General features: G+C 48.8%; 1 protein-coding gene and 1 long non-coding RNA gene across 5 annotated transcripts; one reads left to right on the top strand and one right to left on the bottom strand.

The window, feature by feature from the left end:
- Positions 1-601: 601 nt before the first annotated feature.
- rbl2 (retinoblastoma-like 2 (p130)) lies at positions 602-13,889 on the bottom strand. Of its 4 annotated transcripts, none has more exons than XM_040037442.1 (24): positions 13,718-13,889; positions 13,490-13,613; positions 12,275-12,791; positions 11,430-11,560; positions 10,629-10,829; positions 10,428-10,492; positions 9,977-10,105; positions 9,048-9,208; positions 7,627-7,691; positions 7,301-7,466; positions 7,056-7,219; positions 6,869-6,984; positions 6,696-6,799; positions 6,305-6,466; positions 6,019-6,183; positions 5,627-5,735; positions 5,235-5,489; positions 4,968-5,167; positions 4,709-4,885; positions 4,340-4,411; positions 4,151-4,241; positions 2,241-2,479; positions 1,779-1,952; positions 602-1,074 (listed from the first exon to the last, which is right to left on the bottom strand). In XM_040037442.1, the coding sequence occupies exons 3-24, from the start codon at positions 12,410-12,412 to the stop codon at positions 910-912; spliced, it is 3,249 nt and encodes a 1,082-aa protein (XP_039893376.1). In that variant the 5' UTR covers positions 12,413-12,791; positions 13,490-13,613; positions 13,718-13,889; the 3' UTR covers positions 602-909. The 4 variants fall into 4 exon arrangements, with proteins under 4 accessions (XP_039893376.1, XP_039893396.1, XP_039893385.1 ...); XM_040037462.1 differs by having other exon boundaries at positions 2,241-2,476; XM_040037451.1 differs by having other exon boundaries at positions 13,490-13,610.
- LOC120737036 lies at positions 11,556-15,620 on the top strand. Its single transcript, XR_005696657.1, has 3 exons — positions 11,556-12,260; positions 14,356-14,489; positions 15,360-15,620. It is a non-coding gene; the product is annotated as an uncharacterized LOC120737036 (long non-coding RNA).
- Positions 15,621-18,536: the final 2,916 nt, after the last annotated feature.

Raw genomic sequence — 18,536 nt, 5'->3', positions numbered from 1 at the left:
TTTAAAAACATTTTTAGCGCCGTCGTCTGTCAGTACACAACTTTTTGTCACCAGCATAGATGATGTCATACTGCTGGAACAGGCAGCTCGCCTTCTACAGACCAAGCAGGTTGATGACAAAGTCAGGATTTGAATGGTCCAGATGCTGAGGAGGTCACAACTGGTCCGTTGAGTCTCTGCTTGCCCATTGGTCTGGGATTGAAGCCAGGTGAGACTAACCTAAGCACAGAACTCTTTCACTCTGGGAGGTAAACTGGGGTCCTCAGTCGGAGACGATGTGAACAGGTATAAAGTGAAGCCAGAAGACGTCAGCGGCGTCCCCCGTTTGAGTGAGAACTGGAGCAGAGGCGTTTCATCTCTCAGATTCTGGTAACTTCCACGTGATGATTGCAGCGATGGTTTAAAATGTCTGACGAGCACGCTCAGACCCCCGACTGGACTCCTGTTGATCGAGCTAACACAGAGTTATGTTGAACATTTTGTAGCCACGCCCCCTCTCTGATGTCACTAACAGCGTCTCCACCCATCGTCCTACTCTCAGCTGCTGGTTTCTTTTCCACACTTAGTTTTATTGCAGCTCACATAGACAGAGGAAGCCGGCTCAGTTCACACAGTTTATTGTTTTTACATCAGGAGCCTGTAACCAAGGAAACGCCTGCAGGATGTAAACAGTACAAAATAAAGGCACTTAACTTACAGCTGTGAGCTCCATTAAATAGCTTCTCTTTGCTCTTCTGTACACGTATTTACAGACATGGGACAGCGAAGGAGACGAAACACGCACGCCACGAAGCTTAAGACCAAACTGACAGATTTAAAACATTGATGTTAAAAACAGAAAGGAAAATACGACTAAAACACAGGAAGCTGCTCCTTCACAGTAAAACACTCCGTCTGTGTCTGTTTGTGTCACTGGGAGGAGCTGCGGTCGTTGGCGACGTCCTGCAGGCGGCGCATTAGAGCGTTGGAGTCGGGACAGACGCGTTTGGGCGAGGCTCCCTCCTCCAGAGCCATGCCACGCTTCCTGGTCGGAGTCTCTCCGGTGCGGATCATGCTGTTGATCTCCTGGAGACGCTAAAGGGTCAGAGGTCACAGATTAGTGTTCAAAGCTCTGTCGGGCTGAGCTGCACATGCTCAGACTCCTGACTCTTTGATCTCGGAGCTCGTTTATTAAACTGTTTCAGGGTGACGACGGCGCCCTGCAGGGGGGACCATTTTACCGTACTTTCAGGAATCCCTCCATAATCTGACTTCCTGTTTAAAGATGTTAAATAATAACACTTGAATATTGATGAGCTACAGCTAACCTGTGTCCGCGTTCACATGGACCTGTTTAAATAAAGTTAGAGGATGAACCACCTCGAGACGACCGTTGTTGGGACAGGAAGCTGGTTTTACGCTCAGTTTCTCCAGAAAACATCAGAGGAACACTTTATTTTGAAAAGCCAAACTGTATCCTGTATAATAAACTGTTCGAACATCATGTGAAGTTATAAACGGACCTCTGACCTCTGCCTGCATCACGAAGCCCAGGTACACCTCAGAGGTACGACAGACTCTCGCTCGTTTTTCTAACCGCCGCTGCCGTGCGCCGGCGCCGGCGGGAGAAGCCGAGTGTAAATCGACCACTGAAGGTTTTAAAATCATGAAAACGTTTCAGACACACGAGGAAAGCAACAATTTGGTTTCCGTACGAGAAGAAACAGCGTGGCGTCAACACGTCGTCACGGATAAAATAGCTGCTGTGAATGTGAGCAGTGACTCGTGTGGGGGCTTACGTTGGGGGGGCTGCTGCAGATGTAGTAGTGAATCTTTTCCCTGGGGGTCATCAGTGAGGGGGTGGAGCCTGCCTTGTGAGGCGAGATGTAGATGGAGTGTTTGCTGGACAGAAGCATCCGGCGGGGAGAGCCGGTCCTCACGGAGGGGTACGGACACAGAGGGGGGGTCTCGACCTGAGCACGAGAAAAACAAAGAGGTCAGGAGAACGATGCCGTCACGCCCAACCGTCAGCCTCCGTCAGCCTCCGTCAGCCTCCGTCAGCCTCCGCCTGGGCTGTGTTTGTGCTGCTGGAGCCTTTTTAAAGACATTTATTGATATTTAAACATCTTGGATTTAAAATGAGTCAAGTTTAAATGTTTGGTCCAGAAGTCTCATCACCAGCTTCACAGACACTAAGCTGCTGCATTAATAATCCATAACGTTATTGATCAGCTAAATGGCTCCCAGCTCAGTCCACGTACCCCTGCAGACAGCGAGTTTGGCGAGTATTTCAGAGCGAAGGGCGTCATCTGTTTGATGTACACGTTGTTGTAGAAGTGGATGAGGTCCCCTCGCTCCTGCTCCTCCTCCCCGGCATTGGTGGTGGACGTGCACGAGGTCTTGTTGGAGGTGTTTGTGGGCGTGGAGGGGGCGCTGCCGGGCTGGGGGGTGGGTAAGGTGCTGCTGGAGCGAATAGGGACCGGGCTGACGTCGCCACCTCCTGGAAGGAAGAACAGAGTAAGAGCACAATGACGGCACCTGAACACAAAGATGGCCGACGCTGTGCTTCTGCTACAAGAACAAGAACCATGAATTTGGACACAACCAGAGTCTGAAATCTCCCCCTGAGCAGGAAACAGGAAGCACGTCAGATTGAGTGATGAAACTGCTGACAGCAGGAGCATGTCATTGACGCGAGACACTGATGAACGTCATAAACAGCAGGAAGAGACGATCCGGGTCAGACGTGGGCTGCAAAGCGGCTTGCAACAGCATAAACAGACGGAGAGACGCAGGTGTGGAGTCTGTAAGCTAACCCTGAGGTTAGCATCGCCAAAAAACAACCGGATTCTTCTGCAGGAGCTTAAAATGATCGCTGTGAGAAACTGAAGGTTTATAATGCTTTTATAATCGTAACTGAACCAGACCAGCTTACACGCACGCTAACATGCACCGTTAACACACACTGCTAAAACACAGAATAACACACATGCTAACACACACTGCTAACTAGGGATGGGTACCGGTATCCGGTGCCATGATGGCACCGGTTCTGACATAAACGGTAGTAACCAGACCGAAAAGCAGCGCACATTTCGGTGCTTTATTTTTCCTGAGCTGTGATACACTTTGAATTCTAGCCAATCATTTAACCTTTCCGAGGATAGTAGGCGGGGCCAGGTACGTACGTTCTTTTAGAGCAGAGCTACAGATTAAAAATGCCCAAGGCGAAGCGGTCAAAGTCTGGCTGTACTTCACAGCAAAAGATGCAAACTCAGCAGCAACAAGTGCTTTAAGCTGATACTGTGATACTGTCAAAGGAGGTAACACCTCGAATCCGATGAAACACCTGGCGACGCATAGCGTTTTTTTTAAAAGCCGAGAAATGCGCCGTATTTGATAGCTTGCTGCGAGACCTCACACCGAGCTGCGGGTGGGTTGCCTGTTATCGGACCCGGAGTTAGCAACATCCCCCAAAAACACGAAGAGGAGAGTCCTGGCCCCTAGCCCTGCCAGTGTAGCAGAAATGATGAGGATGATGATGCAGCAGCAGCCGTTCTTCTCTGCGTGAGTAGCTTAATGTTGTTCGTGTGTAATTTACGTTGAGTAGGCTAACCACGTTATTACATTAATGCATGTAAGGTGAACTAGCAAACATCATCATAGCTACATGCGGCTGTCTTCTTGTTTGATGGCAGATACTCCCTGCACCCTGGCCAAAAAGGCTAAAATGACCAAAGAAAAAGTGGAAAACAGCTAAACATGAGAGGTTTTTGGACAAAGTTTGTTTTTTCCATTGATTAAGCACTGCTTCCAGCCAAGAGTGATACCATATATGCCCCATAGCTGCAGAAAAGGCTAACATTTACAAAAAAAAACAGCTGAACATGAGAGGTTTTTGGACAAAGTTTGTTTTTTCCATTGTTTAAGCACCGTTTGAGCACCGGCATCGTTTCAAAAGTATCGGTTTGGCACCGGTATCGGATAAAACCTAAACGATACCCATCCCTACTGCTAACACTCACAGCTAACACACAGAATAACACACACTAACACACAGAATAACACACACGCTAACACACACTGCTAACGGAGTTGATGTTTCCACACGTTTGAACCGACTGAGCATGCTCAGGGAGGTCAACCTCAGGATGAGGTCATGTGTCTGTACCTGCGTCCTGGCTGCCGTCTGTGAGCGGGTTCGGTTTGTTGGTGCTGGAGTGACGCCTCCTCCTCCCTGAGATCAGCACGCTCCTGTAGACCTGAAACACGAACACAGAACATCGGAGAACATCAGCAGCAGCTCGTCACCCCTCGTTTTTCCTCACACAGCAAGCTGGAGGGAGGAAGAGTTCCTTACATTGCTGCTGGCCTGAGGCTGAGAGCGGTAACACTTCATGATGTTCTGGAAGGATCTGTCCTCTTTGGTCACCTGACAGAAGCAAACAGGTCACATGTTACTGGAGCACAGAGCTCACAGAGACGTTCCTCCTGCAGCACCAAGTCAAAGACGAGCAGAAAAGCTGAAAACAAGCGTGCTCAGCTTCCTGTTACCAGAGAGTCAAGAGTTGAGTGACAGTAAAGCTGGAGGCAGAGAGTTAACCCTTCAAAGCTCCTGCAGGTGAAGGTGGGATACCTCTGGCCTTTCTGAACTGAACCTGCTCTTCTTCTTTGTGAGTCTCAGAACATCTCTGAGCTCGTTGTCACGACGATGAAGAACCTGACTGACCTTGGCCATGACGTAGACGGCACACATCAGGAGCTGGTCCAGGTGTCGGTCCATCATCATGTCCGTGCAGTGGACCAGCGAGTACTCGAAGCAGGTCCAGATCTTCCTCCGGAGCTCCGGCATGATGTCCAGCCGGGCGCACAGGTCTCGGAGGCGGACGCTGGCGAGGTGGTACACCTGGGAGGAAACGCCGCAGGTAAAGGAATCACACCTACACAGCGGAAACAGGGCCGCACTGAGCATGTGCACGAGCACGTACCTTCCTGAAGAACAGTGACAGCGAGCCCTTCCTCAGCGCGCCGCCGGCCGGTTTAGGGGCCGGCTTGACAGTGGCTGGTTGCACGGCGATGGTGCCGGCGAGCGCCTGCGGGGGCAGCGGCTGCAGAGCGGCACCAGCCTGTCCTGTCACGCTCACCTGCACCGGGATGAAGGTAATCCCTCCGCTCTCATTGGCTATCCCTGCAGAGAGGTCAAAGGTCAGAGCGTGCCGTTTCTCACCTTCGGGCTCGTGTTTTCTGACCCTCACCCTGCACCGGGATGGTCACTGTCTGCCCGTTGTTGGCGGTCACGGTGGCAGTTGCCATAGTGACCACAGTCTGCCCCGCCGGGATGGCCGTGACGAGGCTCGCCTGGGTGGGCTTGGCGACAGCAGTGCTGGCGGAGCCACTGGAGGCGAGGCCGAGCTCGCTGTCCACGGGGTCAACAAAGAGACGGCGGCGAGCCGTGCTGGCCGGCGGTGAGCTGTAACGGTCCAACAGGGTGGTTGGGGAGGGGGACACACCTATAGGAGGAAGAGGAGGGCCAATGAGCTCCAAGAGTCCTTTAGCTGCATCAGAAGTCACACACACACACACACACACACACACACACACACACACACACACAGTGTGCAGGTGTGACAGGTATCAGGTGTGTGACCTTTGAGCGTGCTGCTGCTGCTGAGCTCGGCGCCGTGGCTGACCGGAGTGACGGGAACGCTGCCGGAGCTGCTCTCATCCTGCTGCTCCAGGTACTGAGGAGGCATCACCTGAAACACACACACCTGCTGATGAAACACACCTGAAACTTTGTTCAGCCAAACAAGAAGAGGAGAAGCGAGGACGAGACTTTCACGCAGCAGGCGGGACGTTTTTACGGATCAACAGGACCAGAATCAGCTGATCACAGCGAGGCCTCCTGCAGGTGTTATTCACCCAGAGTCAGAAACCACCAAACATGAAGGTCTGCAGTTACATTTGACCTCAGGACACACGAACAAAAAAGCACAAAGAAGGAAACACTGACACGTATATCATCAAACATGGACGGACCTCCTGGCAGCTGGGGGCGTGGTCTTTGGCCCCACGGAGGCTCTCCCACAGCGGGGAATCGCCAGTCCAGGCCAGACTCTCCAGGACCTGCTCCTCCACCTGGTTCAGGTGCTTCACCACCTCCCGAAACAGACCCTGCTCCGCCCGCACCAGCACCTCAATCACCTGCAGAGACAGACGACAAGCTTTCTTCATCCAACTGTTCATCCATCATCCATCCAAACATCATCCATCATCCATCCAATCATCTGGCGTTTTCTGAAAAACAAACCTTGTTAGGACCTACTTTTTGATGAGGGCGTATTGATACCTTGTAGAAGTGATAGGCAGGCAGCTGGAAGATGCCGAGCACGTTGGGGAAATCTCCAGGAGGTCTGTAGGAGAAGATGACGATCTCCAAGCAGCAGGCGAGCAGAGAGCGGTGGAAGATATCCTGCTCCAGAATACACTGCAACACACACACACACACACTTTATAAGATGACTTTATCAGTACACGGCTGCATGTGAGATAATCTGAGAAAAACTGTAAGTGTGCACCGAGGAGCTCATCTGAATGGAGCGAGCAGGAACAGGAAGCAGATGAAGCAGTGATGGAGGCTGACATAAAGAAGGATTATTCTGATCTGTGACTCATGCAAAGTTGCTCTGAAAATAGAAATAAGTGTTTTCCCTCACAGACAGGTCGGCGTCGCCCAGAATCATCTTCTCTCTCTCGATGACTGACTCCAGGATCCTGTAGTAGAGCGCCTCTGCCAGGTGGAAGTACTTCACCGCCATGTCTGCGAGGACAAACGTTACTCGGTCACAGCAGGTCGCTCGTGTGCAGTGATGCGAGGCTACGTGCATACCTTTGCCCATGGCCCTGCCCCCGTCTGTGGCGCCGTCCTCGTAGTGCTGGGAGAAGACGTCGAACATGTCGTTCAGGCGCCGGCTGATGGCGTTGCTCGGGTCTCTGGCGCAGCTCCTGGGCGAAACGAGAGCAGGCGTGTTGAAAGGGTCAGAGTTAAAGACGACGTCAGACATGCTGACACGTACCTGAGCGTCTCGGCCAGCTTGGCGCTCGGCCCCTGCTTGGTGCCCGACAGCAGCGTGTGCAGACGCCCCACGCTCTTCATGGCGGAGGAGAGCGGAGACGCCAGGCTGCCCTCCTGCACGTACTTCCTGCCCGTCAGTGGGGTGGAGACTTTCAGAGCTGAGGCCTGGGGGGGGGGAGGTGGCATGTTAGCGAGGTGGGAAGCAAACCAATCAGAGAGCGTAAAAGAGGCAAGGTCAGGTCTTACAGCAAGGCTGGTGTGGAGCCTGAAGGTGGCGCTGTTCTCCGCCCCCTCGCACAGGCAAGGCCCCGGGGTGCCAATGTCCTCGCTCGCTCCCTCGCCGGTGAAGATCCTCTCGTCCAGGCTGCCTGTGGCCAAAACGTGCTCCTCGTACAGGCGGCTGAGCGCTAAACTGAGGGCGAATCAGAGCAGAGGGCGGTCAGCGGCGTCTACGTGCTGTTACCATGACCCGTCACCAGGGGGCGGAGTCAGAAACACGTGGGTCTTTAGTTTACCCCCTGCTACAGGTAAACAGCACCAACTAACCAACACAGAACGACCTTCAAACTTACAGACTGTCTCCAAAGTTCATGGGGTCCAGGAAGCCGGTCAGACTGTCCTCCTTTCCTCGGAGAATCTGCCAACGGACACGAGAGGAAGCTGAGTGTAGCGCCAACACGGTTCCTACCTGTGCAGGTACGAAGCTGCTCTATGTGACCAAACCAACCAATATTATTATTCATTTACATTTAATCGTATAACATGATTTCTGATGTTTGATGTGATTATCATTTATCAGCAAACAGCCAACACGTTAAAGACGCGCTCGCTTTACTGCACTCTGCATCCCTGACGTGTTCAACACCGGGGCTCACACTCAGTCTCAGTCCCAAGCTGCTCCGACTGTGCTGTGGGCCGGACCATAGTCTTGGGCCCTCCAAGGTGCTCAGGAACTTTTACTCGTGCACCATAGAGAGCATCCTGGCGGGAAACATCTTAACCTGGTTCGGGAACAGCACCATGCAGGACAGACGAGCTCTACAGAGGGTTGTGCGGTCAGCTGAGCGCACCATCCGTTCCGAGCTCCCTGACCTGCACTCAATCTACAGCAGGCGGTGCTGGACCAAGGCCAGGAAGATCGTGAAGGACCTCAGCCATCCCAACAACAGACTGTTCTCTCTGTTGAGGTCAGGAAAGCGATTCCGCTCCCTGAAGACCAACACAGAGAGACTGAGGAGGAGCTTCTTCCCGCAGGCGATACGGTCTCTCAATCACACCACCACACAGTACTGACCCACACATATGGTTCTTACACACACACTGGACTTTCTGGACTTTGTTTTTGCACAACACTGGTCACTATATTCTTCATTTCCGGTTAATACTTGTACAGCTGCTGTTATTGTGTATATATTTCTTTATATTTAGATTTCTTCATACATTCTTATATAGTTCTCTATTGTGTATTGTGTATTTTGTTACAGTTATTTATTTTCAACTTTAATTTATATATTTTATCTTATTCTTCCCAGTTAAATTACCCTTCATTCTAATTTGTGTTGTACAGTTATTTCATTTTTAACCTTCAATTATATTTTATTCCTTCCTAGTTAAATTTACCCTTTTTAATTTTTCTTTTTAATTTTTCATATTTATTTCCTATCTTTTTTATAGCCTTTCCTTTTTTTTTGTTTTCTTTGGGTCACGAGCGGTTGTCCAAGCATTTCACTGCATATCGTACTGTGTATGACTGTGTACGTGACAAATAAAATTTGAATTTGAATTTGATTCTGGCCCCCGGGCCTTATGTTTGACCCCTCACTAACCCAGATCACTAACATGCACTTTTCCAACACCCTCACTAACGCCGCGTGTGAAACACACGCCCGTCATTCCTCTTTTACCCCGTGGAGTGGCTCCAAACCAACAGAGGAAACCTCGCCGAGGCTCTCGAGGCCCGGCACCCGCTCAGGTGTGGGAGGAGGTGGCTCACCCTCTTGTGGAAGAGCTTCTTGATGAAGGGCTTCCAGAAGTGCTCTTTGACCCCTTTGGCCTCCAGCACCAGGCCGTCGTGCAGCCGGCACAGCTGCTCCATGAAGCAGAACGGGCCCGAGGCCGGCCGGAAGTCCTTGGTGCCGAAGTCCTCAGGAAGCCCTGTGGGACGGAGAGGCAGCGTTACCATGGAGACATGACAACACACAAACTTCTGTTATTTTTAATGATAACATCATTTAAACTTTCATTCCTCGTGTGTTAACCCCACAGCGGCTCCGGGAGGCTCCACCCCCTCAGTCGCATTGATGATATTGTTCAGCTCTAATCCTGGTTCTCATCAGAACGAGATTACTGCAGCTGATTCAATCCCAGGATAATAAAATCCTGATCGCTGGTCTGTTGGTTCAGTCAGCACGACCTTCTTCCTGTTTAACAGGAAGTTCCTTTCATACCTGCAGCAGGTATTTAACCCAAACCTTCAGGAGCGTCTCGTGTCACCTGAGCGGGCTGAACCACGCCCTCCCGCCTCTAAACGTGCACCTTTCTTTAAATGTTAGTTTCATGCCGAAACGCTGCTCGTGGGCGGAGTGTTTAACGAAGCAGGCGAGCTCCCCGAGTCTGACCTCGCTCGGCTCCAGGGTTGTGCCTGACGGGATCACGTGGTGTTTCGGGGCCTCACGGGGGCGCACAGGAAACCCAACAGGAAGTGAGGGCAGCGCTGACAGAGCCTGCTGCCGGCTCCACCTTTGATTTATTTGAGGTGTGACGCAATGCTGCAGGTGAGCGATAAGCAGGCTTCCTCTGCAGCCGACATGATTTATTCAAAGAATTGGAGACGTTACTATAGCAACCAAACTAAACCGAGTGCGAACAACACGTCTGTTAACAGAGGCAGGAACGATGTGTACGTCAGCCTCAGGACGCCACCTTTGAACTCGGGGTTCAGCAGGTCCTTCCTGGCGTTGCACAGCAGGGCGTTGGTGAAGACGAGGTCGAGGGCGCACAGCAGCAGGTGGTACGAGTTCACCAGGTCGTCGCTGATCATGGGGAAGTTCCCTGAAAGAAGAAGCAGAAACATCATCGAGGTGCAAACCGGACTCGTTAGCGTGCATGAGCAGAACCAGAGCCGAGAGCAGGAAGTGAGCCGCACGCCGAGACCTGGCGTTCCAGCTGAGTGGCTGCTGGGACGAGATTGAAGCTTCACAGTTCTGATTATTTATTATCCCATTTCTGCAGCTCCCAACAATAACGCAGAGAAACACCACACACGTGAGCGACAGTGGGGAGGAAAAACCTCCACCTGTCTGTGACGAGCTGTGGTTTGCACCGGGGGCGCTGTGACGGACTTCTCTGACATCATTAAACAGGAAGTGCTTACCTTTGGCGTGGACAAACAGCACCCAGCAGAAGTTGAAGACCTCGGTCACGGTGCACGGGTGGCGTCTGCAAAACAAAGAGCGCACATAGGTTACCAGGCAGCACTGCAGACCCGCCCCGCCTGGCGACCACACCAACAAACACCAAAGAACTGAATACTGAGCGGTTAGCGTGAAGGTGAGGTCAGAGGTCACAGTCCCACCTCTGCTTGCGGCTGCGGTGCACTCGCGGCGGCTCCTCTGATGGCGTCCTGAAGATGGATTTGAAGATGGGGACGTACTTCTTGAAGATGACGGCGGACACGATGAAGTTCCTCTCCAGCTTGTCGGTGCTCTGACGGAAGTCCGGCGGCAGGTCGGCCATGTCCTGCCACTTCTTCATCTTACTGAAAAACTCGATGAGGCTGAGGAGGAGCAGAGGGCGGGGACATGAGGAGCGAGCCGAGCCACGAAGATGACGTAATAAAAACCTTGTGGTTGCCTCTAAACCCTTCACAGAGCGCACAGGGTCTATTATTTATTTCTGTTTATTTCTATTTTGTGTTTTTGTTTTTAGATCATAAGCTTTGGGAAATAAAACCTGCAGATGCAGATCAGACAAAGTGACCGTATCACAAATATCTGAACATAAATCCCATTGTTTGTTTACAGCTTCATGTTATGATCACACAATTAAAAACTTTTTTTTAATTTTAATTTTTATTATAGTGATTGTTTCCATTTTATTCTATTTTTATTTATTCATCATTTTAAATATTTTGTAGCTGATATATTTAGTTTTCCTGCTCGTTTCCAGCTGTTTGTGTGTCTGAGTGGTTCTCGTGTTCCCTCGCGTTCATAGTCTTTTGTCTTTTTCCTGTTTTATTTTGAAGGTCTGCCTCTGTTACTGTGCCTGCTGGCCCCGCCCTGATTCTCTTCACCTGGGTTACCTGCCTGGCCGTATGTCGTTATGTCATCAGTGATTGTGTTTCTGTGGGTGTGAAGGTGGAGAGGGGCACACCGACCTCATCTCGGAGCAGCGCAGGATTCGGGTCAGAGAGACGTAGTTCCCCTCGGCCGTGCCTTTTCCTACCGTGGGCACAGACGACCTGCAGGCCACGTAGAGGGCGCACGCCAACCAGTGCAGCTCGCTGCCCTGCGACAGGAAACGAGATGACAGGAAGCTTTGCAGACGTTAATGAATAAATATAATTTTTTATTTAAAAGACGCAGACGAGGCTGCAGGACAAAGGACGCATCAAGGGACGGACAGCACTCTCATCTCCTTCCCTCTCGTTTCCTTCGGTAGTGAACACTTGTTCAAACTCAGGAACCTGAACCTGAGTTCAGATCTAATGTAAGAATACAAAATAAGGTTTGACTCCACACAGCCTCCTGTGACTAAAAACACCTATATATAACTTCAGGTGTACCCCGCCCCTCAGCCTGTGACGACAAACCCCGCCCCTCAGGCGTTCCTGTGTATTTAATGGTCACACTCAGTGTACTTAGAGCCATCACTGAAGTAAAATAAACCGCCACACTGCTCAGATCCAAGTACTCACAGTACTTAAAGTCCTCGTTATGCTGACATTAGTGTAGCACAGTTCTTTATTATTACTGTGTTTAACACCTCGGACTGCTGGGCGGAGCAACATAAACACCACCTTCACCTGATGGAGGAGGAAACACCGTGCAGGGCACCGAAGTACTCGAGTAAAAGTATTCAGATACTTGTTGCTGTAGAAGAACGACAGCGCTACAGTTAAAGAGGCATCCGCCCGCCCCCTGGGGACACGCCCCTGCCCTTGGACGCCGAGACCCGTCAGAAACACGTCACAGAGCCACCTGTCCAGGTGAGCGTGCTTACCTCCAGGGTGAAGTTCCTGCTGATGTTCTCGTAGCTCCCCCACGCCTCCCCGCTCGCCTCCTCGTCCATGTTCAGCGCCCTGCAGAGCTCCTCGAACCCGCGGCGCGCTCTCTGCGCGGTTTCGTCCTCGTCGCTCATTTTCACCGCACTGACCGGACAGTGTCGACCCCGCCGGGCACAGGGGGCCTCCCGCGGCGCGCGGACACGCTATTCACGGGGCTGATGTCCTGAATAACGGCGTTATTACCGAGCACCGGGGCTCCCGGCCTGCGAGGCCATTTAAAAGTCCTTTGACTGACAGATACGCACGCATGCGCGGCTGCCAGCCACAGCGTCAAACGTCACGTCTCAGCGTACGTGCTTTAGCGAATAGCACAAACAACGTAGCGGGGCCCCGCCCACTAAGGGTGCGTAGCTGAGTGTGAGTGGGTGGGCCCACCTGTCAATCACACTGGTGCTGCTTCCGGTTGTTTTGTGTTTTTCGCTGGTGTGGCGCTCCGCTCGCCCGGAAGTCCATCTGAAAAACATTAAATTATAACTTTTGTAAAATCTGTGAGCGGTAAAAGGCGGGAAACACAAACCTGTGCAAACGTTTAAATGAGCGCTCATCGTTCGGCTCTCGTTAATCTGCTGCACAGGTCCTCACAGTGCAGTGAAAGCGAAGGAGGAAACGGGACAAATACTCAGCTGTCAGAACAACCCAAATAAAGCTGCTCAACCATGACATCAGTGTGTGAAAGGAAAGCAGTCATTATATCGCAGGAGAGTTTGATAGATTAATACTGCAGTTACCACAAAACTGTGACTGTGGGCAGCAGATTAGACCCTGAGTACATCCTGGCTGTGCTGTAGCACTGTACACACCAACTCTTCAGATTCTTTAATAATCAGCTGAGGCCTGAACCACACTCCCTGACTGTGGGTGTGTGGAAATCAGTGCAGATGACAGAGATCATTCACTAAACAGCAGATAGGAACCCAAACGAGTCATAAAAATAAAGATGTTAGTCAGAGTTATTGCACTTTGTTTATGTGTAGAATTAAATCTCAGATTCTATAAATTGATTGTAGTTTTGTTTAGAATCTGGAGATGACTCTACACCTTTAAATATCATCACTAATAAAGTTCAAATGAATCTTAATGAACTTAAACTGTGACTCGTGCATTTGTCTCACGGTCCTCAACAAAATTTTATTATCATAAAGTTAATTTACCGTTAATTTGAACACGCAGAACTCACGCACACATTTCTTCACCTCATGCTGGATTTTCTGCGATGCAATCAAGTGTTAATTATTGTAAAGCTGTAAATGTTTCGTCTTCTTCTTGCAGCAGCTCCTTTCAATAAAGTGTTAAAGACAGAATAATAGAACAATAAACTCCCTTAGAGACTGAAGTCATCACTTTAGGAATGTGTCAGAAACTCATTATAATGATCTTACCACCGTTTTTTAAAGCTACTGAAAGCTTGCAGCGCTGATATAAACTCCATCTTGAGATTAATCTTTGTCGATTATCGTTGCATTCTCTCCGTCCAGCTCAGCGGCTCACATCGATATAGAAACATGCATCTCGTCTGGAGCGACGGCCTTGCAGGTCTCTCGTTGTTTAACCTTGTCTCCTTCCTGTTCAGCCAGGCCGCACAGACGGAGGTTCCTTCTGTTGTAACACGCCATCCTAGTCACATGTTGTTACATGTTAAGAATTCTGAAGTCTCCTTCAGATCCTTTCACATGTGCATCTTGTACAGTCTTTGATAACTCTTCCTTCTTTAAAGTAACAGGAAGTGATTTTCTTGTGTTTTTACGTTGTTTTCTTGGTCTTTTGTCGCCTATTTGAGTGTTGTTTGGTTTTTAAGGTCTGTAGTACGCTAACGCTGGCAAGTTTATCGCCTTATTTCCGTGGATCTTCAGAACTGTAATTTTTCCAACTGTCCTTTAAAGTTCATCTCTATACATCAGGCTGCAGTGTGCTGTTGGTTCCTGAATGAACTGATTTGTGTTTTTAAGGTGAGAAAATTATTTAAAGGTGCTACCCAAACATTCCTCTGACTTTCTCGTTCCCATCTTGCCTGAACCAGACTTGAAACCAGTGACTGAGACCAGAATCTCATCACTGAGGTCAGAGGTCAAGCTGAGCAGGAGACTCATTATCCAGTCAATCTTCAGAGGACTCGCCCCCTGCTGGACAGCAGCGGGACTGCAGGTCGTCGAGGTCAGTGACCGAACTCCTTTAACACACAGCTGCCCACCTCCAGAAAGACCTCAGCTTTCACAGGATGGACACAAGCCAACCACACACAGCGCCACCTGAAGGGCCTTTTAAGAATTTTCTATCTCTTTGCATTTCTGCTGATCATACTGTTAGATATGTTTCATATGCTGTGGTATGAAATGTGACACAAGGAGGCCGTTTAATGATTTTCTAATAAAGTTTCACTCATCAACTGACTACCTCATTAAAATAATCATGACATTAATCAAAGATTCAAGTAATTTTATTTTTGTTATGCATCATCATGAAGAAAGCTCTGTGTAGTGGCAATTCCTTTTGTTTGACAAACCAAACATCCCACAATTAAAAGTCCACAAGCCACTGCTGCACTGAGATCATATTTCGTACGCAGGCAAAAGAAGTCCACTGTCCAAACTTGAAAGTTGCGTTTTTATGGTTTATTCATCCAGTTTGGCAATAACAAGATCCATTTTTGTTACTTCCTGCTGCTTCTCCTGCTCTGGTAAAAAACCATAGGTCCACCCCAGTGCATGCTGATCCTATACCAGTCTCTTTATTTATAGAAACAAAATGGCCCTACAGCACTTACTGACTAATTTAACAAGGTAACATCAAACAAACAAAACATTGAAACAAATATTAACCTACAAATAAACTTGTAAATAAACCCCAAAATATAAGCAAACTAACAACAAACTTTAACTAATTTCAAAATAATAAAAAATAAAGAACAGATAGCTCCAACACTCTGTAAAGTCTCTCCTTCATCCTGAGCTCAGCTTCAGCTTAAAGGACGCTCCTCCTCCTCCCGCTGAGGTGTTGACAGCGCTCTTCCTTGCTCACCTGCAGGAGGCGCCGCTTCCAGCAGAGGTGCAGACAGCTGCAGCTTCAGAGGCGGGAGGCGGTCTGCGAGCTCCCACCATGCCCCAGGTAGAGCGACTGCTGAGGGGAGGCTTGGCCCGCAGGGGATGCTTACCTGGAGGGAGATACCGTACAAACACCCTGAGACGGCCCGAGGGAGAAAACCTGTTTGCAGCTCCACAAATATCATCAGTTTCATTTTAGTAGAATTAAATAAATAATAAATAATAAAATAAAGACTTTTCTTCAGGTGCTGAGAATGAAATGTTTGCATAATATTGGAAAATGTGGATGTCTCAAAATGACTTTATTAAACTCCATAAGAAACATCATCAGCAATAATGCTAATGATTAAGCTAGCACTTTGGTGACAGTGGGAAGGAAAAAAACCCTTTTAACAGGAAGAAGGGAGATGATGATGATGATGATGATGATGATGATGATGATGATAGTGATGATGATAGTGATGATGATGATGATGATGATGATAGTGATGATGATGATGATGATGATGATGATGATGAGAGTGATGATGATGATGATGATAGTGATGATGATGATGATAGTGATGATGATGATGATGATGATGAGAGTGATGATGATGATGATGATGATGATGATGAGAGTGATGATGATGATGACGATTCATTTCATTTCATTTATTTGTTCATTTTCAGACACAACAAATACCTATATTGAACATAAAATGCACAAAACAAAAAACAAAAATTGCCTGAAAAAGGAGTGGGACGAAGAAAACTTATTAAATCCCACCCCTATGCTCACTCATCAACAAAAAAAAACAAACTTCCCGCAGCTACGCCCATCATTGCATACAGACCCATTAACAGCCCCGGGCACATACAAGCATCTAAACGGCAGCTCGCAAACAACAATTAGAGCCTTCATAACTGAATACAGAATATATAAATTATAAATTGCATTACCACAGGTAACAGGCAGTAGTAATTACAAGTAACAAACACACATACATACATATATATCTACACACACATGTACATATATGTACATACATACGCACACTTTTTTTTTTTTTTTTTTGGAATCCATACCAGCAATGGTAAGAGAACAGACATTACAGAGCACACTAAAAACCATCATTGAGTATACTGTGACCAGACCAACTGTTTGTAGAGGAATTTAAATCTATGAATATTTTTGCATTGTTTCAGTTGTAAACTCAGACTGTTCCAGATTTTCACACCACATACAGACACACAAAAACCTTTACGGGTTGTTCGAGTTCTGGGTAATTTGAATTCTCCAAAGCCTCTCACATTATAAACCTTTTCTCGAATTTCAAATCTAGTTTGTAAATTTGCCGGTAAAAGTTTAGTAAAAGCTTTATAAAAAATTATGGATGTATTGTAATTAACCAGTGCAATTAACCGGTTCTGTTCATAATTTTTATGGACAGGATTTCTAGGCGCAGCCAAGTGGCGGAGGGCTTTCGCTTTGGTGGCCTCAGAATCTCATCTCTGATTTTTGCGGATGATGTGGTTCTGTTGGCTTCATCGGGTGAGGGCCTCCAGCTCGCACTGGAGCGGTTCGCAGCCGAGTGTGACGCAGCGGGAATGAGGATCAGCACCTCCAAATCTGAGGCCATGGTTCTCAGCCGGAAAAGGGTGGAGTGCCCACTCCGGGTCGGGGATGAGTTCCTGCCCCAAGTGGAGGAGTTCAAGTATCTCGGGGTCTTGTTCGCGAGTGATGGGAGAAGGGAGCCGGAGATCGACAGACGGATTGGGGCTGCGGCTGCAGTAATGCGGACGCTGCACCGGTCAGTCGTGGTGAAGAGGGAGCTGAGTGTAAAAGCGAAGCTCTCAATCTACCGGTCGATCTACGTCCCTACCCTCACCTATGGCCACGAGCTGTGGGTAGTGACCGAAAGAACGAGATCGCGGATACAAGCGGCGGAAATGAGCTTCCTCCGAAGGGTGGCTGGCCTCTCCCTTAGAGATAGGGTGAGAAGTTCGGCCATCCGGGAGGGGCTCAGAGTAGAGCAGCTGCTGCTCCACATCGAAAGGAGCCAGCTGAGGTGGTTCGGGCATCTGGCAAGGATGCCCCCTGGGCGCCTCCTGGGCGAGGTGTTCCAGGCATGTCCCACCGGGAGGAGGCCCCGGGGCAGACCCAGGACACGCTGGAGAGATTATATCTCTCGGCTGGCCTGGGAACGCCTTGGTATTCCCCCGGACAAGCTGGAGGAGGTGGCTGGGGAGAGGGAGGTCTGGACCTCTTTGCTTAGGCTGCTACCCCCGCGACCCGACCTCGGATAAGCGGATGAAGATGGATGGATGGATGGATGTAATTAACCAGATCCTGGAATTTAAGTAACTTTGCCTGAAGAAAGAATTTGTGAGTATGATCTAGATAACCAGCCTTGTGAATAATACGCAGTGCTCGTTTCTGTACTGTGACTAATGGATTAGTTGTATTTTTATATGTGTTTCCCCACACTTCCACACAATATGTAAGATACGGAAGAACCAGGGTACAGTACAGAGTACGAAGTGCATCTTTATCAAGGAATTGTTTCACTTTGTTCAAAACTGCGAGGCTTCTGGAAATTTTGGTTTTTATGTGTCTGACGTGGGGTTTCCATGAAATTTTATTATCAATTACAACTCCCAAAAATTTGTTTTCACTCACATTATCAATTGGTACACCTTCAATGATAATTGGTAATTCTATATTATATTTTAAATTACCAAAAAAAAATTGCTTTACTTTTATTTATATTTAATGATAATTTATTTATGTCCATGTCTGTGAAGGTTCTCAGTCATCCAGGTCATCGTAGTCAAAGGAGCTTGCAAAGAAAAGCGTTTGGACTTCTTTAAGTTACTTGAAGACGTTTCACCTCTCATCCGAGAAGACCAGACACCAGCGAGGGAGGATAAGAAGGACAGACGCAACAACATTGTCATCCCCTATGTAGCCGGTGTATCAGAAAAACTCAGGAGAGTTTTCTCCAAGCACGACATCCCGGTGCATTTCAGGCCCAGCAACACGCTCAGACAAAAACTGGTTCACCCGAAAGACAAAACGCCAAAACACAGACTTAACAATGTGGTGTTTGCTGTACAGTGCAGCGAGGAATGCCCAGACCTCTACATTGGAGAGACCAAACAGCCACTTCACAAGCGC

This window comes from Simochromis diagramma, unplaced genomic scaffold (genome assembly GCF_900408965.1).
Source record: "Simochromis diagramma unplaced genomic scaffold, fSimDia1.1 OVJJ01000327.1, whole genome shotgun sequence".
NCBI lineage: Eukaryota > Metazoa > Chordata > Actinopteri > Cichliformes > Cichlidae > Simochromis > Simochromis diagramma.
The sequence above is the reverse complement of the archived record's forward strand: the minus strand, read 5'-3'. Positions and strand labels throughout refer to the sequence as shown.